The sequence below is a fragment of the Phallusia mammillata genome, chromosome 5 (genome assembly GCF_965637545.1).
Source record: "Phallusia mammillata chromosome 5, kaPhaMamm4.hap1.1, whole genome shotgun sequence".
NCBI lineage: Eukaryota > Metazoa > Chordata > Ascidiacea > Phlebobranchia > Ascidiidae > Phallusia > Phallusia mammillata.
This window is the reverse complement of record NC_137256.1, coordinates 9,805,978-9,826,121: the sequence shown is the minus strand read 5'-3', so window position 1 is coordinate 9,826,121 and position 20,144 is coordinate 9,805,978. Positions and strand designations below refer to the sequence as shown.

The window sequence follows — 20,144 nt, the reverse complement described above, 5'->3', positions numbered from 1 at the left end:
TGTCGGGCTTAGGTGAGACCTTGATTCGGGCCTAATTTCACACTTGGCAGCATTTGTGCAACGGTTTCATGAATTTTCGGCCCCAATATGGGTTTTGTTGAAAAAGATGGTTTTGGGCCGCGTTTGGGCCCGCTCGCAACTTTGGTTTACGTTTTATCACGAGGAATTAATTTCACTTTTTTAACTTAATTATTAATTTCACAACTGTTTGACATTATAGCTTGTCATTATAGAAGTGCTTTTACGAAAACAAATAACTGTCGAATTGTAAATTAGGCAACTTTGTAAGAAAAACACACAAACCATTGTTTTTGGTAAAACATGATATTTATATTACCGCTTTGGTCATCATGCCAATTCGTAAACTGTCTTAAACAATTTAAAAAAATGTGCGTTCAGGGTTGTGGAAATTTAGGAACCTGTTGTACAAACATAAACGTTGCTGAAACAATAAAAACCAAACCTCTTTAACTCAGCAACCAACCGTAAATAAATTCCATTCTCGCCCACGTGCTGGTAACAGCAAATGTTACGTTTTATTACATTTCTATGGGCGTGCCTCTACCGGCGACGTGTTTTTGTTTGGACAGGCAGAGCTGTGCCCGACGACCCGCGCTACAATCTCCTTCCATCCGGGACTCTTCGGTTGCTGCGCGCGCAGCCTGATGACGCTGGAACCTTCCGTTGCGAGGGTGCCAACTCTGTGGGGGCCCAACATGCCCAGGTTTCTTTAACCGTTATTCCTCACACCCCGTTAGGTTTTGCAAGGTAATGTTATGTGTAGCTATATATAAGCTACTGCTGCCAGGCATAATATCAATATAGAGCTTTTCTGGCATTCAACGTCCTATACAGGTCGCCTTTATCTGGGTAAATAACACTAAATGCGCCTAGAACAGCGCATGATATTGCGCAGTGTTTTCGTTGCGTTGTAACGTGCTTGCGTTTAATTCTTTTTTACTTTGTTTATCGTGCACTGTACTACGCGCATTCAGTGATATTAACCCTGATGAAGGCGACCTGTATATGACGTTGAAACGTCGGAATAAAAATACAATTGCTAGAAGAGCTCTATAAACTTGATTATGTGAAGCTCTTTGTGTGATTTTTTTGTCACTTTTTGACCAAAGAAAAACGCTTTTATACTTTGGATGCATTATATTGTAGACGTTTTTTGCCAATCGTTGTTGTCTTAACCAATTCAGAATTGGTCTAAAAGCGATTTTAAAACTTTTGTGTTAAAGTGTGTCCAGTAAAAACAAGGTACTTTTTGTGTCTGTATGGCTCCTGAGTTTTTGTAAAATAGAAACAAGATTAATGGTGAAAATAACGGCCCAGATAGACGTAAAAAGCGACATGCTTTATTGCTCAAACATCTCGGCAAATGCTCATGGAGTGGTATGAAGGGCCACATCAGTTACACCCGTTTATATCCACTTGAGTCCCGTAAAATTAAGATTTGTCTATAGAGAGGGGCGTTAACTTGCTGGTTAATAAACCAATAACCATTGCTTTTAATACCGTTAGGAACCAATAATACCAATCGAACAATCGCTTTTCGCACCATAATGAAACCATTACCGAATGTATTCCCACCACAAAGAACCATTGAAGTCATCAACAATGGCATTCCAAAATCTAGTGTTGTTAAGGCATAGGTCATAAACTTTCCTTTTGTCCAACCAACAATTGCGCTCTTGGTTGATGTCATATTCCAAAAAAAGATTCAACAACTAAAAGCGCCATGAAAAATTCCCTAAAATCAGGGTTTGAAGTGTTAGTTCAGGGATCACTTTTACGAGGGAGACAATAGGGAAGGAGTCGACAGGTGTTGACTGGTATCTCCGGTGGTTATTATGAGTCACGTACAAGCAGCGTATATAGTGTTTACAATCTCTTTCCTGGCTTCCGTTACAGTGATCTCCCTAAACTTCGGTGTTACCCGCAAATTTTACGCCTAGTCTAAACAGTAAACATCTGTAGTTTTGTGTTTAATCAGTGTCTGACAGAACAGTGGTTTTCACCTTTTACCATATAAAGGTTTGATTCGGAGCTGACTTTACGCCACATTTTTTAAAAAAATTTAACCTTGTTAAATCTAACTTTCGGACCTGAACGGGCTTCCTTTAAAATTTTGGGCCCGGTTTCCGATTTTACCACGTACAACTTGGGACTGAACACAGGGAGAATTAAATCCCAGTCATTCTCAAATGTTTCCCAACCATTTTTTGAGTCCTTGTTTTCCCTGAGCAATAAACTTAAAAGACAATGCTTCAACCCAATGGTTACCGATTGCAGTCATCAACTGTCTGAGCAAAAAATCAAATAAAAAATAATTTAACGGACTTGCAATAAAACAGAGAGACAAAAACGAAACAAACAAATATAAACTTAGTTGTGGCATCAAACAGAATAGGCAATGAGGCAAGGCTTTTTAGCCTGTTACTCTCAACAAACTGGGGTGCCGTTGAATGGCTACGGAGGCCAATACGGCTTATCTCTTGTCACCAGGTGCACTGATGAGACCTTGTAGGTCGAAACAGTGTGCATCGTCTGCAGCTTAACATTAACTTAACTTGCTCATTTTTCGTTTACAAGATCCCCCACCGATCAAGAAGTCAAATCCGGCACCGATGTACATATCACGTGTTCAGCAACAGGCGGAGGCGACCGTGGCACAGAAATATATTGGCTCAAAGACGGCGTCCGACTAGTGACCACAAGTAAGCAACAAAAATGATTGTCTTAAGTTTTTGAGTGTTTTTATAAAATTTTATCATAAGACCTAAAAGGTCGAAACAGTGTTCACTGTTTGCAAGCACTCACAGCCTTACATATAATATCCTCAATTCATTGAAGGCTATAAGACATATATGAAAAGTTGGGATCAGCCCTGAAGCGTCGATGCAGACCAGCGATCACGGCACACTCATCTAGAAATCACCGTACGCTTTCCTATTGAATGCGTTATGCCGAAATGCTTGGTGACCGACTGTTTCGGTATACCGCCTGCAATAGACCTGGCGTACTATGATCCATTGAAGGCTTCATTTATTATCATGCAAACTTTTATTGAACGCAGGTGGTCGATACTTCATCACAGCAGCGCCATCAAGTGTGCTGACGATATTCCGGGCGGGAAGGGACGATAGTGGAAGATACGAATGCCGGGCTCAGAGCGGAATCGACATGATTACTGCATGTATGTTGAATATAAACTTTACTTTACATTGCTGCAACCAATACAGAATTCATTGCAAATTTAGGAAATTAAAAAGATAAAAATTAAAGACCAAAATTTAAAAACATGGTCTTGGTAAATGCAAAATATAACCCACTAAGATTATGCTGGCTTCTTAAAACGTAATAATTTTTTTTGCAAAAACGCGTCAAACAAGAAGTTCTTCAATTACTGTTGTGGTTGTCCTTCACTAGTTGGATTTCAGTAAAACGCCAGTCAATGAGTTTAATATTTACTTAAGACATCCAATAATCGCAAGTATTAAACATATTACTTATTAAACATAATATGTAACCCCTATTTTGCAGCAATGACTCTTAATGTGGTGATCGAAAGTTCGGTAAACGACATTGTGGATAGTTTATCAGGTATTCTTCCACCCGATTGCCTCCGACACGGGTGCACAGGAGAATTAACAGGTACACTTTTCCAATATTACTTTGCTGGATGTGTTTACTAGATTAATAATAAGTTTGGAATTACTAGCAACTGTAAGGATTTTAGTTTCGTGTGTTGTGTATACGAACCAACCACTGTGTGGCTTATGTTTTAACTCTACGAATCAAGAGAAAACATTTGTCAAGTTTCATTTTGTAAGCACTCATCCTAAACCACATTTTAATTTTTTGTACTTTGTCTCTCTTTCCTCAGTTTGTATGCTCTTTTTGGCATGTTTTATAGATTTAGATGTAACTTCCACAGATGTTAGGTATGACCGTGTAGATGTATACCATCTGCTTTGTTTGACTGGATAGCCCCAGCGGTTATTTCGGCAATTTTGACAATGCAGAATGTTTTTCACTTTTTTGTTTATTGTGAGTAAAACTTGTCGTTCTTCTGTACAGAGGAGGAATTTCATCGTGATGATCTCGGCCGAGTTTTCGAGCATTTCATCGATCCTCATCTGCACAGGGGCAAAAGACAGAGCGGAGGTAGGTAAAGATGTAGATCACTTCCCAATCTGTTTGCCCACCACCCACCCAACCCCCTAAAGACCTTAAAATACCCATTTGGTTATCTGGAGTACATATCTTGTCATGAAATTATATTTGTCAACTACGAAAGAACATGGCATCTGTCAAAGAGAGCGAAATTGACATGGCGCAATTAAAGTATTAAGGAAGATCTCAATTGCTTCCCTTTATGAAACAAATACTTCCTCTGTGAGGTGTATGTTCTGGCAAAGAGCCACAGATGTACCTCTTACATCTTGGCAACTTCACAAGTTAATTGTGCTTTTGATTCTGTAACACTTCAATCTATCCAGTTACGCAAGGTTTTTGAAAAAGTTTTGAAATTTAAGTTAGTCATGGACTTTTCAGTCACTACAGTCGTACTAACATGTCTTTTGACGTTCTGTGTTGTTTAAACCGTCTTGATATTTTAAATCTATAAATAAGTTTATCAGATTCACCGAACCTTGTGAGTCTTGCGGAGTTTGAGGAAACCGTGGACATCGCAAATCGACTGGTGAATCGCGGAATCAACGACACGGTGGCACATTATAACGACGGGTAAAACAATGTCACTGTTATTTTTTGTTAAACTAATTGCTCCAGCTGTTTTCACTAGATTGAAACTATTTTTGTTTTTGTTCGCAAGTGTCAGCTCCGCATGACAGATCGATCACAGATTTGCAATAAAATACTGACATTGTTGGTACCTTATTCAAATAGAACCGAACCATTTTTGCACCAAGCATTTGTTTGTCATATTGTTCAGGTGGATTTCAGTTCAAACTAGACTTAATTTTTTGTCATATTGTTTTGCGGCAATTTTCTACATAATAATGTTCCGCATATAATACCTTAATATTTTTTTCTTGATCCAAGTCACTTTATTCTACTTCTCACAGACATAACCACAATTCAGGACCAATTAAATAAGGTTGTTTTGATAATGAGGTATTTCTTGCAGGAGAAATCGTAAAACAGCTGGAGATTTGCTCAATCTGATGCGTTTTCCATCTAGTCAGGCCGGTGTTGATTTGACAAAGGCAGCTGAGGTGTTTGACGTGTCGTTACGGATGATTGAGTGTTGTGTGAAGAGGGGAATGCAACTGAAAAAGTTTGCGCTTCCCAAGAAGATTCCAGAAGTGGATGTTTCTACCAGCCATTCACGTGGTAGGAAATTAAAAATTAAACTGCGAGAACGATTTCACTTAAATAGTTGTTCATAAATTAGGAAAGGCAATATGAACATAAAAAATGAAAATTAGTTTCAAAGTTTAAAGTTGACACATATTAGTGTTTTTAACATTACAAATGACTTAAATAGGGCAAAAAATTAAGTAGTATAAAACATAGCCTTTGCAGGAATATCTTAATAGATTACCGCGTTTTGTTTTCAATAGCGAATTGTTCTTTAAAGTGCTATGCAAGTCTAATGATGAAAGTGACTGCCCTAATAGACGTAAATAGCGACTTGCTGTTCTCAGCTTATAACACTTTGCAAGGTCCCTAAAACGCAACCTCTAAACTTTTAAACCAACAAAAATCTTTTTTCTGTTTTAGCAAGGCTTAGTGCTGCAGAACCCAGCATATCTCCAGATTTTGATGTCGGCCCAGTGATCGGTACCGAAGTGGTGGAATTGGTTGCAAACTTATCGGGTTGCTCAGGTCATCAAGCTGTTCCTGACTGCTCAGCCAACATTTGCTTTCACCGCAAGTGGGTGACTTAATATTACAGATTAACTGGATTCAAAAATTGACTGGATTCAGGCTGTGTTTTTGTAGGAGTTTAACTACCTAACATTAAACATTTTCGTCACTTGATGCAACAATGCGTTGTATATAGGGCAGAAACTTGAGTAAATGGTTCGGGGTTCCTGACTGACACAAATGGTGTTTTATTAAGTCACATTAATTATTTCTGAACAAAAACTATTCAAAAGGCTCATAAGAAATGCAATAACCCACATCGACGTAAAAGTCGTGATGCTATTCTAAAACGTTTCAGCAAACGCTAATTATATATTTTGGCACACTACACTCCAATATTTTCAAAAGCCCAATGTCAAAAAAACAGGATGTAAATAACGAATCCTTTGTTGTAAGGGGTTTCAGCAAATGGTCATGCCAGAGACATAAAGCGGTCATATTTAAATTTGCTACCATTGCTACTATTTCGGCGTGTTTGAATTTAGCGTAAAACGATGTGTTATCATAGATACCGAACAGCTGACGGAACCTGCAACAATCTTCACTTTCCGCTATGGGGCGCATCACTTACACCTTTTCATCGCTTGCTGCAGCCGATTTATGAGAACGGATTCAATGCACCTGTAGCATGGCACCCTGAACGGCGGTAAGAGAAGTAAAGTTGTCTTCTATTTGTAAGTGATGTCGCCTATTGCCACTGTTAAAATGTAAGCTGGGCGAAACTCGAAAGTGCAAGTCCGAAACCTGGCCTAAAGCTGACATGTATTTAAATAAACTTTGACCCCCAACTTTTACCGCGGTGAAATTTCGATTTAAATATCACATAAGGTGAAGACGGGCCCGACTTACAACTTTGGGTCACAGCAACTAGTAAACTGCCAGTAGTGGTATAAAAATAATGACAGTCAACTAAAACGGCAATTTACACTGCCTTCTACAATTATACTTTGTAGGAGACGTAAATTACCTGTATTAAATTGTAAAATAAAATTTCTCGCAAATTGTGTATTAACTTAGTTGAATAAAACCAAACGCGTCAAAAGAGAGAGAAAAAGCTCAGACCCAAATTTCATTCAAATGTTGGTAAACGAGTTTGCACACGTGCTGTAGCATTTAAAAACTAATCAGAAATTTGAAAATCCTTTAAATTTCTGCATTTATGGAGCCCCTAAATCCGGATCGCCAGCCTATGCTTTGGCAACTTTCCATACAAACGCCCCCTTATTTTTACAACACCATGGTTTTCAGATACAACAATCACAGTTTACCGTCACCCCGTTCCGTGTCAGTGGGAGTTCTTATGTCGGCTGGGTCCCGCCCGCCCCGCCATGACCCCGATTTTACCCACATGGTGATGCAGTGGGGTCAGTTCGTGGACCACGACCTTGATTTCACAACCATGGCTCCTAGTATCCAGCGATTCTCGGATGGACAGGCTTGCAAAGATTCTTGTGAACGAGAGGGTCCATGCTTTCCCATTGGAAGTAAGTTTAGTTTTTAGTTTTTTTCTTAAAAATTTACTTATTCTAGACATGGACCACCAGTTGAGAACCACTGTTCTAGACTTTACCCAAAATTTGCTTAATGAACAATTACGTCAAAATGTCCCATGTCCAGGCGTACGCCTAATTTTCTGTCACAAAATGATCATTTTGATATAGACAGAAACTAATTTCTACTTAAAATGTTCTCGCTTATTCGATAAAAATAGTGCAAACTTTTTGGACTGATAAGGCTTCATTCGTGCAGCTGGTGACAAGATATAGGCTGTGCTGACAGGTCTACCCATCTATAACGACACCCAAGTATGTTGGGAGTAACATGCTAAAATGCCCCAACAATTCTATTTGATGCCACAACTTGGCACAAACCAAAAAGAAGACTCAAAATGGACAATCTTTTAAAATATTTTAAAACATAGCCTTAATCAATATTGTTACATCATCAAACGCCGGAAAGCTTCTTAAAGGGGTTTGTTTTGCAAAAAAAACTCCATTATTTCGTCATAGTTGACGGAGACGATCCACGTCACGGCCGCTTTCATCATCATCAGCCGGCTTCGTCACCTTTGAGAAGAGGAGGTCAGCGCCATGCGTTGTCGTGTATGGAATTTACGCGTTCTAGCGCCGTGTGCGGTTCAGGCATCACGTCTGTGTTCTTTAGCGCCATCTCGCGGAGAGAACAAATTAACCAGGTTAGCAGTTTGCGAAACAGCTTGTAGGTTTCAACAAGTTGGATTCTTTAGTAAAAGGCGAAAGATTTGCTCATGTTAAATTGATTTATTCACCATACTGGTGCGTTTGACCCCACAAAGTCAATTTAGGACTTTAATATGCAACATTTTATTCTATATCCTTAATGACTCTCAAACTGCGTGTCGAGTTTCATAGCTTTATTACAAAATGTGCGTGTGCATTAATGTCATTTGTTACGAAATACAGTATTACGCATCACATTAAAAATGCAATTTTAGTTTCTTTTTAAACTTTTGTGTTTTTAGTCTTTAACGTCTGTCGCAAGAATATAGCCTTTTCGTTTCTGGAAGCAACTGATATGTCCTGTTAAAACTGTAATTTATTTGAACATTACTGATTTGGTTTTGATAAAATCATACTACCTATGAAAATATCATCTATATTTTACTCGTGTTTTGCTTTTGAAGATTACTTCGTATTTGGATGGATCAAACATATACGGAAGCACTGAAAACGACACTCGAAATCTGCGCCAATTCTCAAATGAATTTGGATTGTTGAAAGAAGGACAACCGCTTGAACGTGGCCACAAACCACTTCTGCCCTACAACATTTACAGCGATCTCAACTCAGGTTTGATAAAACACTTTTAAAACATACTTTTTGACGGTGATTGTGATTTATGGATTGTTGGGAAGACTAAACATAGACTCGTCCCAGGGTACAAAACAGTGCGATGAGTTATAACAAAGGAAAACAGATGTAAAGCAGTATATCATGAAAGGTTCTAAATCACGAAAGATTAAGATTACAGTTTACTTCAATGTGTAATTTTATGGCCAAATGAACTGTAAAATTGACAAACATCCATAAAATTAAAAACATCTTTTTGTGACACACAAGCTTTACTTTCTACCCTATAAAAAATGAATCCTCTTATCGTTATAAGTTGTAAAGCTATTTTAGTTTTGAATGGGACATAGGACTTTAAATAAAATAAATTAAAATTTTAAAATAAATAGGAACTATCTGACACCAAATAGAATTAATAAGCTACTTCTTTGCTGCATAATTTATCAATGCGGTGCGTGGTTTCTCATCGCATTTAACTAATTATTATTTTTTGTTACAGATCGCAACTTCATTCGCCCTGTGGCCCCCATCGAGTGCCGAAGAGGTGACGGAGAATCAGCTCAGCAACGTAGTGTCCCGTGTTTTCTGGCAGGAGATTTACGCGCCAATGAACAGGTTTGTAAGTTTCCTTGCATGGCATTAGTAAAATTTGAGACGGAAAAAATTGCAAAGCCAACCAACGATCTTTTGAGAACTATATTTATCAAGACTTGCACATTTCTTAAAATCGTTAAAAAATAAATAATGTCGATGTTTTTGTTTTTCAAAAACCAACATATTTCTCATGGGATTCGTAAAAAGAGACTCGTAGAAGAAGTGACGAAAAAGGAGATTTTTTTGTTTCTCTTGCATTTTATTTGTGTTTCTTATAAATCCATCATACTCTGGTTTATCTATGTTTTTCAGTTTGAATAACAAGAGTTAGTGTGAATATACTAGCTAATGAAAAGAATGAGGTAAACTGTTTCTAAAACAGGTGTAGAAAATTATTCAGCGTGCTTACAATGTGAAATTCGCCTTTAATTGTATTACCATGTCTGTGGGGTGAAATTTGAAACCTTTTTCTTGTACCGTACGCGCTGTTTTAGTTCGAAAATGTGCCAGTTAAAAACCCCAAATAATCTATATCTGTGTCTCGAAGCATCTGTTACATTGTGCGTTGACTTATCGCAGGTTTCTCTCACCGCAATGCATACGATGTGGATGAGAGAACACAACCGCATCGCACGTTACCTGAGACAAGCTAACGAACACTGGGACGGAGACACCATCTTCCATGAGACGAGGAAAATCGTTGGAGCCCAGATGCAACATATCACATACACTGTAAGAGCATGTGCTTTTCACCCAACGTAAACCATTTCTGAACCTTTTTTAAATTACACATCATGCTAAATTGTTTCGGAAAAATGTGCAATTTGTTTTTAGCAATGGCTCCCCAAACTCTTGGGTCCTTTCATGGATAACATCGGTCCATACAGGTCATACGACCCGAACATGCCCGCCTCGATCGTCAACGTTTTCGCCACAGCTGCATACAGATTTGGACATACTATGATCAACCCTATCATGTTCAGGTAAATACGAACTAAACTTATCCAGGAAAGTGCCTTTCACTTTCGCTGGGCACTGCAAGTACTTTATGTTGCATTTGGTAATCCAGGTGTATTACATGTCGTACTAGGTACCCAAGGTACTCCATTTTGCGCTTGGTACTTCAAGTGCTACATGTTACGTTGGCACTACAGGTACTACATGTTGCTTTGGCTTCTCCAAGTACTTGGTGTTAAGTTGTTTACTTCAGGTACTTCGTGTGAAACTCGGTACTTACTAAAACTACTCGATACTTACTTACTACAAGTACTTCATGTTCTGCTTTGTACTACAGGTACTGCTTTTATCGTTGGGTACTGAAGGTACTTTATGTTTGGTACTTGGGACCAAATTAGATTTTCAGGTATTTAAACTTGTTACAAATGAAGATACCCACAAAACCTTCTGCAATTTCTGCATTCTGCACGGATGGTGTTAAGTGGAGAAATGTGCAACACGGTGTATGTGCCAGATCTACTCGAAATACAAAATAGGCCGTGAGCTAACAAAAACAAAGTACCACTAGCCAAACAGATCAAAATACAACGTGTTGTAAAGTTATCAGGCTTCGTGTGCAGCAAAATCAATTAAGTTACATAAATTTTGATCAGATACATAATATTGCAGACTTATTGTATTGATTTGTACGCAGGTTAAATGAAAGTTGGCATGAAGCAAGCAATGGCAACTTGATGCTGCACGAAGCGTTCTTCGCACCGTTTAGGATCGTCCACGAAGGAGGGATCGACCCATTGGTGCGAGGGCTCATCGCAAAACCAATGAAGGTAATGAGGCAAACTAAACAAGCTGTTGCTGCCATGCATGCAGCTGCTTGTATTGTAAACTAACCAACGTTCGACGTTTAATACAAGCTGATTTTGTGCTTCACAAGAACGTTGTTTTTTACAATGCGCCATTATCTTGAAAAAGGGTGACATAGGTAATGTCAAAACGACAGTTTCACAATGCAAGTTTTTCTTCCCCACAATTAACTTTGTACAACAAATTTATTTGGTTAAACCGAAAACACCATCAGACATGGATTTAAAAGTTTTCAAAAAAACACTTTTCTTGGGAACATAGAGGTCTACGCAGTTACCACATGTAAACCCTTTTTTGCTCCAGTGATAACAGCCCGTATTTTTTTGGTGCTAACATCGCCATGTTTGCGCTACCTTAGTTGTTTAAACTCCCTAAAAACCTGATTTACATTTTGTAAGGCTCGGGACAGCGACTCTAACATGAACTCAGAGTTGATCGAAAGGCTTTTTGCGATGGCAGAAGAAGTGGCTCTTGATCTTGGAGCTCTCAACATCCAGAGAGGACGGGATCACGGTCTTCCCTTCTACTCGGATTGGCGTCAATTCTGCAATCTGTCGCGGGCTGACACCTTTGACGACCTCGCCAATGAGATTAAAAACCCCGAGGTATATTGGGTTGGCAATATTTCCTCCAAGATGCGTGCCTATGCAATTGGGCATTTCTCATACATTCACAGCGTGATCATCTATAGTTGCTCACGATGGTTCTCAGTGTACTCAGGAAACTTGTGTGTATGCCCATTCACATAAAAATCTATACAGTACATTAAACTGGTTTGTGACAGCAGTGTGCAAATCTAATATTGCTCACAGTGGCCCTAAGTGTACTCAGGGAGCTTGTGTGTGTGTCCGGACACATGAATACCTATAATGCGTATAGACTGTTTAGGGCCACAGCAGACACATCGTTGTACTAGTCATTGGTACTTTTTGCTGTTTTTTGACAATGGACAACACGATACAAAAGTACAATTGCCGTTGATTTTCTTACCACTCTGAACAGTTTGCAATGCGACAACCAGTCGATATACGAATATTTTACCTTTCTTCCCACCACAGAAGAAGAGGGCAATTAAAACTAAGTTTAAAAGAATCCCAAATCACACTTTTTGGTCCCGGTGTTGGGTATATCATATACCGGTATTTTTTTTTTCCAGGTGAGAGCGAAGTTAGAGGAATTGTACAAAGTCACAACCAACATCGATCCGTTTGTTGGGATGATCGTGGAAGACATTGTGCCCGGCTCCCGACTCGGTCCAACATTAGGTTGTTTGTTGAGCGAACAATTTAAACGAACAAGAGACGGAGACAGATTTTGGTGAGTTTTCATATTGTTTTGTTCGTTTTTGATTTAGGTTAAAAAGGGTTTAAATCGTTTACACTTTTGTTTGGAACCAGCTGCAGAAGTGTATTTGTGCACTAATTTTTGGTCTTGCCAAATACTTTGTATGCTGCAATCACGTTCAAAACCGTTCTTAAAGAAGCAGAAAATATATTTCGCCTTATTAACATCTTTATTCTAAAGGATAAGTGACCTAATGTTTTTCATGACCTTCATAGCGTTGGTCAGGCTCTTACAGAAACGTGCGTTACAGGTACGAAAATCCAGCAATTTTCAGTCCAGTTCAAGTTGGGGCGATTAAACAGGCCTCTTTGGCGCGCATTATATGCGACAACACTGATTCGATAAGCCATGTACCACGTGACGTCTTTCTCAACCAACCAACGTCCGACTTTGTGTCATGTGACGAGATTCCGTCCATTGACTTGACAGCGTGGGTCGACTGCTGCCGGGATTGCGGTGACCAAGGGTCTTTTGAAACTCTTTCAAGTAAGTGTTAAACATCGGGTAAATGTTAAAAAGTAGAGTACATTGGATTATTAGGGTGGGGCCCAAGTAGCAACATCCCTTCCCTCCAAAAGTATGCGAATGAAATGCGTAGTACTTGCGCAGTTTCTGGTGTTTGTTTGATCTTAGTGACCCTAGTGATGGGATTGCAGAGAAAAAAGAGCTATAACTTGCAAAACATACGCTGCAAATCATTGAGATGCCATTGCCTAAAAGTAATACCTTACTTCTTGAGAACTGGAGAAAAAACGTGCAAAAATTTTAATTGGATTTTGTAAAAATGCATGTTCACACAAGCTGGGGAAGTGCAACCCCCTATCCCACTACAGTTCATAAAAGCGTAATTAGACGATTTATGTGTAAATGTAGCCTCCTGTCTCAAACAGTTTAAAGAACAAAAAAAAACTTGCTTCTTTCAGGTCACGTGAGAAGTCGAGCGCGATCCAAGCGTTCCGCTTCAGACGTTTCATTTCCCGAACATCGCGACTTCCAAAGTGACGTCACAAAGAACAGCACCTCCTGGTCACGTGACAGCGCTGACACCGAAAGCTTCACATTTGACAAACAGGAGAAAAACGAACACATCACTTTTGAGAAAAACCTCAAGCCGATTCCCGGCTCTAAACGACAGCAAGACGAGGCTTTTGATAAACTCACGGCGCTTGTAGAGAAACTTGAAAAACGCGTGGGTCAATTACAAGCCGAAGTACAACGATTGGAAGGCAAGCTTGATGCTGATGGAACGGATTAGGCAATTCTACGTAAAGCTGTTAAACAATAGAGTTGGTCAGCACGCAATGACTTGGCCTGGAGTCTTAGTGACCGTAAAACAAATTGACATTTTCGATTTGTTTATTTATTTAGCTTAATTCGTTGCCGGAGCATTTTGCATCATTTTTTTTCTACGTTTTTATCTCTTTCTTCCACACGCACCGTTACAGCTGCCGCAAGCCGCTTCATTCGTATTCGACAGCACCATCACAAATCTAAGCAACCCACTAGCTCAGGGGGTAGGTTGGCGTGTCAGGGACAAAAAAACTCTCACAAACTTTGTCTAACCTGGGTTTTAAGCACAACCACTCACTGGCAGGAACCGGTGACAAGTTTTCCCACAGCTGCTTGGGTTTTGAGGCAAGGCAGTTGTTTTTCCCACTCGTTGTTGTTGTTTTGTAAATAGTTTCTCTTCAGCCGTATTTCGCAGTTCCCGCGCCAAACAGCATAATGTGTCAGCTAATAAAAGCCGCGTACTTAACATGGCGACGTTTTTCTGATTATGCGTTAGAAATATGGCAGGATAGAGTTGCAAGTTTGGTCTGGCTTCGGATCGGGTTAGTTTGAATAAAACGGGTTTAATACGGGCCTGACTTTACACTCGCCCACATTTGTGCCGCAAACTTACTAACTTTCATGCAGTACGACAAAAATGTGGCAGAGTTGGAATTTAGGCCTGTATAGGACTTGGTTTTTGACAAAGTTACGACTCGGTCATGTGCAGCTTGAATGCTGAAAAGGTAAAACCTTTAACAGATAAAAAAGCAAAAAATTCTTTGTAGATATTGAAGCAAGCGCATATTTTTTTCAAGTGTAAAATTTCATCACTGGTTGCCACATATCACAACCTCAGCTTTGAGTGTTTACAACCGTATTAAAGACGATTTGTTTCTTTGATATTGTTCCAAAATACAGACCTAACTACAAAATACAACACAGATTTGCAGTTACATAAACAATTTAAGAAACAAAACAAATCAAAACAAAAAAGTTGATATAGGTAGGGTTGATTGTTCTAATGCTCGATTGCCATTGGAAGGCGGAGTCAAGTATACGATTAAAATGCTGTGCAATTTTCCCTTTGATGTTTAGCGGCGTTTGCCCACCATTCAAGCTGACTCAGCAGTTTTTCCAAACCCGAATTCATCTTAGAGCCCTGCGAACAACAGTCATTTGAATGTCATATTGCTAAAGGTAAAACATACATAAGTAAAGTGCAACTTGGAATGATCAGAAAAATTATAAATAAATATAGTAACAAAGCAAAAAGCATCGATTTATGCATTAGCGCCGGGACAAACAAATCACAAACCGTTTAGAAAAATTAAATTACATAAGCAATACATATAACCTTTGCCGTAAACTATGCACTCTTACCTGAGTTGTGTCTTTTGGCACACCATTCTCATCAAAACAGTGTTGAACTTGTGAAATTGTAAACATATTTGAGACTGTCACACAACCAAGCTCGCCAAGCATTGAACGCAATTGTATACCAGCTCTTGCACCGCCAACCAAACCTGAGGAGAAAAAATGATTGTAAAATTGTAAGACTTAAGGCTTAAGTAAGTCTTAAGCGGTGCGTTTGCACAATTATGCACTGTTCGCAGATCCCCAACGCGCAAGAGTATAGGTATACATATGCGGCGTATAAATGGGTGTGTTCAGTGTAGGCTCTTTAAGGACTGTGTGTGTATGCCCATACCCACAAGAAATAGATAAAACGGTGTATTTCTGACCTAATGAGGCCTGTTTAACCAAAAAAACTGCATAATGTAATGATAATAATGTAACCATTGGTTAAATGATTCTGAAATTTTCTCAGGTTTCTTCCGACCTTATAACTTTTCGAACGCAAATTCATCTCACAGTAAAGTTAATGATTAAATTTATTTATCAATTGACCAACACTTCACGCACAGGTCCAAATTCTCTTTACCGAGATAGTTAAAAAAGCTGTTCGAACAAGGATCCCCAAAATGTGTGCCTTTTTACTTATACTTTTTGTCTTAAATAAGTGTGCGAATGTGTAAGGCCAAAAACACAACCTTGTTAACAAAACTGCACTATAGGCAAAACAATTCTCACTAAAACTGCAATGCGTTTCAACAACCTGCTGTATTTAGTGTAGATTTTAAGTGTATATAGATACATACTTGGTGAGTAGGTAACGATCGCAGATGGCTTGTTGGAGTAAGATTTGGGGCTGAAGTAGTCCAAAGTGTTGGAAAGAGCTGGCGGAATGCTGTGGTTGTATTCAGCTGATACCACGATGATAGCATCAGCCTCTGCGATCTATTGAAACGTTTGTTAAACACATGTACGTTCTATGTTACAATGGGCATTGTTTTGTCACAGACACATATTCATTGTGATATTTGATCAGACATACGAAGTTTAGTGATATTAAAACATAGCATAAAATTGACTAAATGAACCGCTTCAGCCTTAAGATCAGTCAACACAGGCTCATCAAATAGCAAATATTTGCCGACTATTCGGCCGCAACTTCAACAAACACTCGCCGTGACTAAATTTCAACGTATTTCCTGTGATTTTTAGGCTTGGCAATCTAACCTAAAGCACTGAAAACTACACTTACACAGCCAATTCCTCAGTGGAGTAAAATATACTCATGCTGACATAAAATCCTTAAACAGGAACACTAAAGCAAAAAGTAAAGAGCACTATCTGCACAGCACAGGTGTGCAGACTTGTGGCTGAATCAAGGTGCTATAAAAACGCGATGGCCTAATTACACGAGATAAGCTCGAGGCAAAATGCCAAATGTTTGACACCAGGTCGATAAAGTAGGGAAAATGGGGAAATTCCCTACCTCGGAACATTCTTGCAAATTGTACATCAAAAACACCCACAGATCACAAATAGAAACATTTAGGGAATGGAGTCAGTTTAAAAAATTTTAGCATGATAAAATGTCAATTTTTAGCATTTTAAAATCCTATTTAACAGTGTTTAGTGATTGCAGTAATCAACATTTGATTAAAATTGAACAACAACGAACCTTTTTATTCAAGGCGACCAGTTTAGTGGGTGCCTTAGACGGGTCTGGGTAGAAATGTACAGGAGTTTTCAGCAATGGCAGATCAAATTCCAAAGGATCTGGCAAAAAAATCGCATTCGGTATAAGTAGCATCTGTTTCAACCTAATTGAATACAACAATGTTATCGCGTTCCTCACCTACAAACACAACTTCCAACTTCTTTTCAGTCAACGTTTTACAAACAAACTTAGCAACTCTGTCTCCCACTCTGCCATCGCGAGTCGAACCAAGAAAAACAACAACTTTCTTCCAAGATGTAGCCATGATTTGAATTCAGTACTAGGTAACGTGAAACCTAAAATGTAACTTATTAGTTTTTGCACAAAAATAGCCGAAAGACATATTGCGTACAGTAGTTCCCAACCACAATAACATATTTTATTGATTGCCAAAACACAAAACTGTTATCGAAATTTACTTCGAAACTTTAAAGCAAGTGGTCAGACTGCTTTTCGTATTTAATAAGACTAGAAGTCCAAAACATTGTAATGTAGCTACATCTGTATATGGCCATCAAGTCCAAAAGCATGAAACAAGAATTGCACTCAGGAAAATAGTTTAAAATTCTCTGGTATAGCATCCAAGCTTAATTCCTGCAAATATAGCCTGTCTAATATACTGCAAACTTAGCCTGTCTAACATATAGCAAGCCCTATCTTGCCTGTAAAACCTTTTCATATTTAGGAATATTGGCAAATAATACATTCTAGTTTTTGTCACGATTTTCTTCACATAACTCAACGCGCTGCGCCCCTAGTTATGTCTGTTGAGCGGTGTGGTAGAGCGGTGCGTATCAAATAAGGTCTGCGTTTGCAAAGTGAAAAAGGTACTTAGCAAATACGCTGAGTCACAGTTTAAACAAATTTGTAAAGTCATACCAAAGGCGTTGTCTTGTCAGTTTCAGTCTGTCACCATAGTATGCTGTCACGGTTGTCAACAATTTGCTAAATCATCCTACCATTTTTCTTCATATTCTGCTGAATCATGCTACAAGGCAATATATCTTGCTGTGTCATATACACGACAAACATTGTATTGAACCGCCGTAGCGGTCTAGTTTTAGTTTTGTTTCACGCCTGTTCAAAAATGTGCTTTTTGCTTCTCATCTTACATTTTCAAATCTTGTGTTTTTATTTATCGACCGTCTTGTGGCAAGTAATCACATATGTTACGACTTTTAACTTTTATTTCTTTTAGTGATGTTCCGAACAATTGGTTTGCCGAATTTTATGGGCCAAATTAGCTGGTTTCGGCGGAATAGTTTGTTGCGATTATCGTTTTGTCTACCCCAGACAGAAGATCAGTAATTGATTGGTAGACAGACAGGCAACAGCGGCTAAGGCAATCCAAAAACACAACACTATAATCCTATATTGTATTATTGTTTGCACAGTAGTATATCTCATCTTTTTGTACTAAAAGCGTAGCGTTTTACTTCACGTGACGTCACAAACGATTCGATTGTTTCGGCGAAACTCTAGAATATTCGGTTTCGGTCTTAACCCAGTTCAGTCGATTCGGAATGTCAAGAATTTATTTTCGTCATTACCACTAAAGGGAAAGATCTTCCTTGATAACAATAAAACTAAATAATTTTGCAAAACACCTAATACCTTGACAAAACGCCATTCAATTTTTCATTGCAACCAAGGGAAACTGCCTTATTAAAGCAGCATGTTGTTAATTCTGGCTGGTGGAACGTTTGTTTATGCGCACGCTGTGTTATATCAAGTAAGGCTGACTCTTCAGTCCTTTCATCACCTCCTCTTTCTAGTGCCTCGCCTGGCTTGAAGCCACTGTCTTGTCTAAACGTCGGAGTTCAAACACAGTTTTGTTTTGGGTGCCTTAATTTGCAATGCCTCACCTTTTCTGTGCAATACGACACAACTGGGTGACTTTAGTTCCAAAGCAGTTGCTCGGCCATTGTGAGCCAGTTTCCTCTGTGGTGTATGCCCAGTTGTGGGATCGCACAGAATAGGTGAGGGATTGCTTTTAAGTAGTGATGTACCGAATGGGCGAAATTTCGATTCGGCCGAAACCGAATATTCGGCGGTTTTGCCGAATAAATTCGGCCGAATCAACCGAATCATTTATGATGTCACGCGAAGTCGTACGGTACGCGTTTGACATGAAAACATAAGTTTATCTACCAGGCAATTAGTGCAGAATGGTTGGGTTTCGTCCTTATTTCAGTTCTGTGGGGTTTAACATTGCCTTAAGCATAATTTCCAACCCGGCAATTAATTACTATTTAGTTGTCTGCAGTGGGGAAAACGATAATGTGGTAAAAAATAGAATAACTGACAGGATTTTCGTTGGTACTAAGCAGGAAAGACACGCTTAACGCTTCAAATGTGTGTTCATAAAAGATTCGGTTTCGGCCGAATCGCAACAAATTATTCGGCCGAAACCGAATCTTTGCAAAAGTGGCCGATTCGGCCGAATAAATTCGGCAAACCGAATATTCGGTACATCTCTACTTTTAAGCCAAACTGGAGTGCCATTTGGAAGACTACTCTAGCCATTACGGCCGATCTATCGTCACCAACTGCACTGCTGAGACCTAATAGGTCGAAACGGTGTGCGACGTCTGCAGCTCAACCACTCTCTTTTGATCAAATCTTGAAAAAAGACACATTGGACAAATAATTTACAAAAAGACTATGGGTACTTGTCAGGAACGGGGACCATAAAAAGGCTTTGTATATATGCGGTCATATTTAAAACAAATCTGTTTTTGGCTTTCTTTTCTGGTCTTGTTTTGGTTGGTCAACCACTTTTTCGTGTTTTCACGTTTTGGGGTCATTTGCCCTAAACATCGCTTTGCATTTTATTACTGATTGGCCTCTGAAAGGCCATATTTCGACCTAAAAAAACACCAAGTTTTTTGAGATGACCGAAGTAATGTTTAAATGCCCAACACCTTGACTGAAGTTTTTGTTTTCATTAAAGTATATTTTAGTACAAAAGCAAAAAGGAGATCCAGAAACTGTCCATGCCAAAGTCAGGCATGAAAAAATGCAATCAATCCAGAATTTGTCTGGTAATGTGAAATGGTAATATGGTAACTTGTTGGTGTATTTGGTTATGACTAGGGCAAATATTTTTTGACTTGTCAAAAAAAGTCAAAATTTTGTCAAAATTTTTAGAATAGGTCAAAAATTGTCAAAATTGTTTACAAAGTCATAATTTTTTACAAAGTTAAAATTGTTTACAAACTGCATTGTCGTGGTGTTGTAGAGGTTGCACTGCCAGCAAACTATTCGTTTTACACCTTGTATCCTACTTTATACTGTTGTAATTGGCCCATTGCCCC

At 38.9% G+C, this 20,144-nt stretch overlaps 2 protein-coding genes across 4 annotated transcripts in view; one reads left to right on the top strand and one right to left on the bottom strand.

Annotated features, from left to right (window-relative positions):
• LOC145230731 (peroxidasin homolog) overlaps positions 1-14,244 on the top strand; it is a 38,561-nt gene extending 24,317 nt beyond the window's left edge. For all 3 annotated transcript variants that reach the window (XM_080096245.1, XM_080096244.1, XM_080096243.1), the window contains 20 exons: positions 591-768; positions 2,599-2,723; positions 3,083-3,202; positions 3,550-3,660; positions 4,087-4,173; positions 4,650-4,755; positions 5,159-5,364; positions 5,755-5,908; positions 6,410-6,547; positions 7,150-7,385; positions 7,911-8,095; positions 8,564-8,729; positions 9,229-9,344; positions 9,903-10,055; positions 10,158-10,306; positions 10,975-11,107; positions 11,543-11,749; positions 12,301-12,461; positions 12,739-12,974; positions 13,412-14,244. In XM_080096245.1, coding sequence (XP_079952371.1) covers positions 591-768; positions 2,599-2,723; positions 3,083-3,202; positions 3,550-3,660; positions 4,087-4,173; positions 4,650-4,755; positions 5,159-5,364; positions 5,755-5,908; positions 6,410-6,547; positions 7,150-7,385; positions 7,911-8,095; positions 8,564-8,729; positions 9,229-9,344; positions 9,903-10,055; positions 10,158-10,306; positions 10,975-11,107; positions 11,543-11,749; positions 12,301-12,461; positions 12,739-12,974; positions 13,412-13,743 — 3,299 coding nt within the window. In that variant the 3' untranslated portion in view covers positions 13,744-14,244. The remainder of the gene's footprint in view (positions 1-590; positions 769-2,598; positions 2,724-3,082; positions 3,203-3,549; positions 3,661-4,086; positions 4,174-4,649; positions 4,756-5,158; positions 5,365-5,754; positions 5,909-6,409; positions 6,548-7,149; positions 7,386-7,910; positions 8,096-8,563; positions 8,730-9,228; positions 9,345-9,902; positions 10,056-10,157; positions 10,307-10,974; positions 11,108-11,542; positions 11,750-12,300; positions 12,462-12,738; positions 12,975-13,411) is intronic.
• A 302-nt stretch (positions 14,245-14,546) lies between these two features.
• LOC145230733 (quinone reductase-like) lies at positions 14,547-17,119 on the bottom strand. The gene is made up of 5 exons (XM_080096246.1): positions 16,966-17,119; positions 16,789-16,886; positions 15,920-16,058; positions 15,141-15,283; positions 14,547-14,919 (listed from the first exon to the last, which is right to left on the bottom strand). Exons 1-5 carry the CDS (start codon positions 17,090-17,092, stop codon positions 14,821-14,823), a joined length of 606 nt encoding a protein of 201 aa, XP_079952372.1. The 5' UTR covers positions 17,093-17,119; the 3' UTR covers positions 14,547-14,820.
• Between the last annotated feature and the right edge of the window lie 3,025 nt (positions 17,120-20,144).

What these genes read in the sequence shown, in the direction of transcription:
- LOC145230733 (XM_080096246.1), bottom strand. Translation starts at nt 17,092, where the DNA reads ATGGCTACATCTTGGAAGAAAGTTGTTGTTTTTCTTGGTTCGACTCGC. An exon ending in GTTGGAAGTTGTGTTTGTAG is followed by an intron (nt 16,887 to 16,965) that starts GTGAGGAACGCG and finishes TTTTTTTGCCAG; the next exon opens with ATCCTTTGGAATTTGATCTG. An exon ending in TGGTCGCCTTGAATAAAAAG is followed by an intron (nt 16,059 to 16,788) that starts GTTCGTTGTTGT and finishes ACGTTTCAATAG; the next exon opens with ATCGCAGAGGCTGATGCTAT.